The sequence below is a fragment of the Tachysurus fulvidraco genome, chromosome 21 (assembly GCF_022655615.1).
Source record: "Tachysurus fulvidraco isolate hzauxx_2018 chromosome 21, HZAU_PFXX_2.0, whole genome shotgun sequence".
NCBI lineage: Eukaryota > Metazoa > Chordata > Actinopteri > Siluriformes > Bagridae > Tachysurus > Tachysurus fulvidraco.
Window position 1 is genome coordinate 225,001 of NC_062538.1, and position 2,500 is coordinate 227,500.

At 49.0% G+C, this 2,500-nt stretch overlaps 1 protein-coding gene across 2 annotated transcripts in view; it reads right to left on the bottom strand.

Annotated features, from left to right (window-relative positions):
• Positions 1–2,500, bottom strand: part of septin8a (septin 8a) — a 19,003-nt gene that overhangs the window by 12,693 nt on the left and 3,810 nt on the right. For both annotated transcript variants that reach the window (XM_027154327.2, XM_027154328.2), the window contains exons 2-3: positions 432–546; positions 1–190 (exon numbers count right to left, since the gene is read on the bottom strand). The exon at positions 1–190 is cut by the window's left edge and continues 6 nt beyond it. In XM_027154327.2, the coding sequence (XP_027010128.1) occupies positions 1–190; positions 432–546 (305 nt within the window). The remainder of the gene's footprint in view (positions 191–431; positions 547–2,500) is intronic.

Here is a 2,500-nt window from a genome sequence, read left to right on the forward strand (position 1 = left end):
TCTTTATTGATCTGGTCCCCGAAGCCGACCGTATCTACGATGGTGAGTTTGAGGTGAACGTTGCTCTCCTGCAGGTCGTATGTTCTGGGCCGCAGGTAGACGCCGTTCTGGTAGTGACTGGCCTCTTCGTCCTCAAACATGGTGTTGAAGAGCGTGTTCATCAGCGTGGACTTGCCGATGCCCGTCTCCCCTAAAGACACAGCGGTTTAACAGGTGGTGTGTCTCACAGCTCAGGTTTACAGATGTGGCTCAATAATGAATGTACTGAGTGATTAGTGACAACACGCTGAGTTATCTGTCCAACATCAGACTAATGTTCAGCTCCTCATGGAGCACTAACACAAAAACCTTCAGGTTATTCTCTCAGTGTCTAACAGCTGAGGGTTCAGTAGGAAGCTGGAGGAGGAAGAGGAGGAGGAAGAGGTCCGTACCCACACACAGGATGTTGAAGCAGAAACCCTGAGACACAGATTTGCTGACCAGCTGATCAGGTAAACTGTCGAAGCCGACATGTCCTCCAAGACTGAGACTCCGCTTCTGTTCATCCTGTAAGAAGGTAAAACTAATCATTATGATCTTTAACACCTGACCTGTCTGCACCCGTCTGCACCTGTCTGCACCCGTCTGCACCCGTCTACACCTGTCTACACCTGTCTGCACCCGTCTGCACCCGTCTGCACCTGTCTACACCTGTCTGCACCCGTCTGCACCCGTCTGCACCTGTCTACACCTGTCTGCACCCGTCTACACCTGTCTACACCTGTCTGCACCCGTCTACACCTGTCTACACCTGTCTGCACCCGTCTGCACCTGTCTACACCTGTCTACACCTGTCTGCACCCGTCTACACCTGTCTGCACCCGTCTACACTCTGTCTGCACCCGTCTACACCTGTCTACAGATCCTAACACTCAGTACCTGAGCTGGACCCTAAAAATCACCACAAACACACAGGTGATGAGTTTCAGTACCACTGAACTGACATTTATTCATTCTCACAAAAATGACATGAACACCCTTCCCCCTCCCCCTCTCCCTCCCTCCCTCCCTCCCTCCCTCCCTCCCTCCCTCCTTCCCTCCCCCCCCCCCCCATTTATTTTTCATTTTCCCATGGTGCATATTTACCAGCTGATGTCATCAGGCTCAGTGGAGCAAAGCGACGGTGTTAAGACAAGCTAAAGTCTGACATGTCTGAGACAAACACACATCTCACTCAGGTAAAGACTTTCTTTTAAAACAAAGGTAACAGTAAAAAACCAGCTTCAATCACAAACACCCTTACTCGTGTGTGTGTGTGTGTGTGTGTGTGTGTGTGTGTCTGTGTGTGTCTGTGTGTGTCTGTGTGTGTGTGTGTCTGTGTGTGTGTGTGTCTGTGTGTGTGTGTGTCTGTGTGTGTGTGTCTGTGTGTGTGTGTCTGTGTGTGTGTCTGTGTCTGTGTGTGTGTCTGTGTGTGTGTGTGTGTCTGTGTGTGTGTGTCTGTGTGTGTGTGTCTGTGTGTGTGTGTCTGTGTGTGTGTGTCTGTGTGTGTGTGTCTGTGTGTGTGTGTGTCTGTGTGTGTGTGTCTGTGTGTGTGTGTCTGTGTGTGTGTGTCTGTGTGTGTGTGTGTCTGTGTGTGTGTGTCTGTGTGTGTGTGTCTGTGTGTGTGTGTCTGTGTGTGTGTGTCTGTGTGTGTCTGTGTGTGTGTGTCTGTGTGTGTGTGTCTGTGTGTGTGTGTCTGTGTGTGTGTGTCTGTGTGTGTGTGTGTCTGTGTGTGTGTGTCTGTGTGTGTGTGTCTGTGTGTGTGTGTGTGTGTTTTCCTGTGCTGGATTTGCTTCAGGAAGTCCAAATTTTGTAAATATTAAACATAATAAAAGCATCAAACATGATGGGCTGCATAAAAAAAAATCAACTGGTCCCGCCCCTTTTTTACACAACCTGTCCATCACTCTGACAGGCCAATCAGACCAGACCGTGAACACAAACCCCGGGGGAATGACGACGTCTGTGAGTTGGAAAGAGCGTGAGATCAGCAGATGGACACACAAAGACCTCCGATAGAGAACTGCAGCTCATACACACACTACACACACACTTACAAACACACACACAAAAACACACACACACACTACACACACCTGACCATATCCTCTTTATGTTCTGAGGCTAATAGAGCAGGAGGTGCAGATGGTCCTGATTTGATTCTACTGAGGCATCAGAACAACACAATGCAGTCTAACCTAAAATTATATCAGTGTGCTTCTGCTCTCTTGCGCATGCGCACACACATACACACTCACACACAACACACACACTCACACACAACACACACACTCACACACAACACTCACACTCACACACAACACTCACACTCACACACATACACACTCACACACAACACACAACACTCACACTCACACACAACACACACACTCACACACAACACTCACACTCACACACAACACTCACACTCACACACAACACTCACACTCACACACAACACACAACACTCACACACAACACA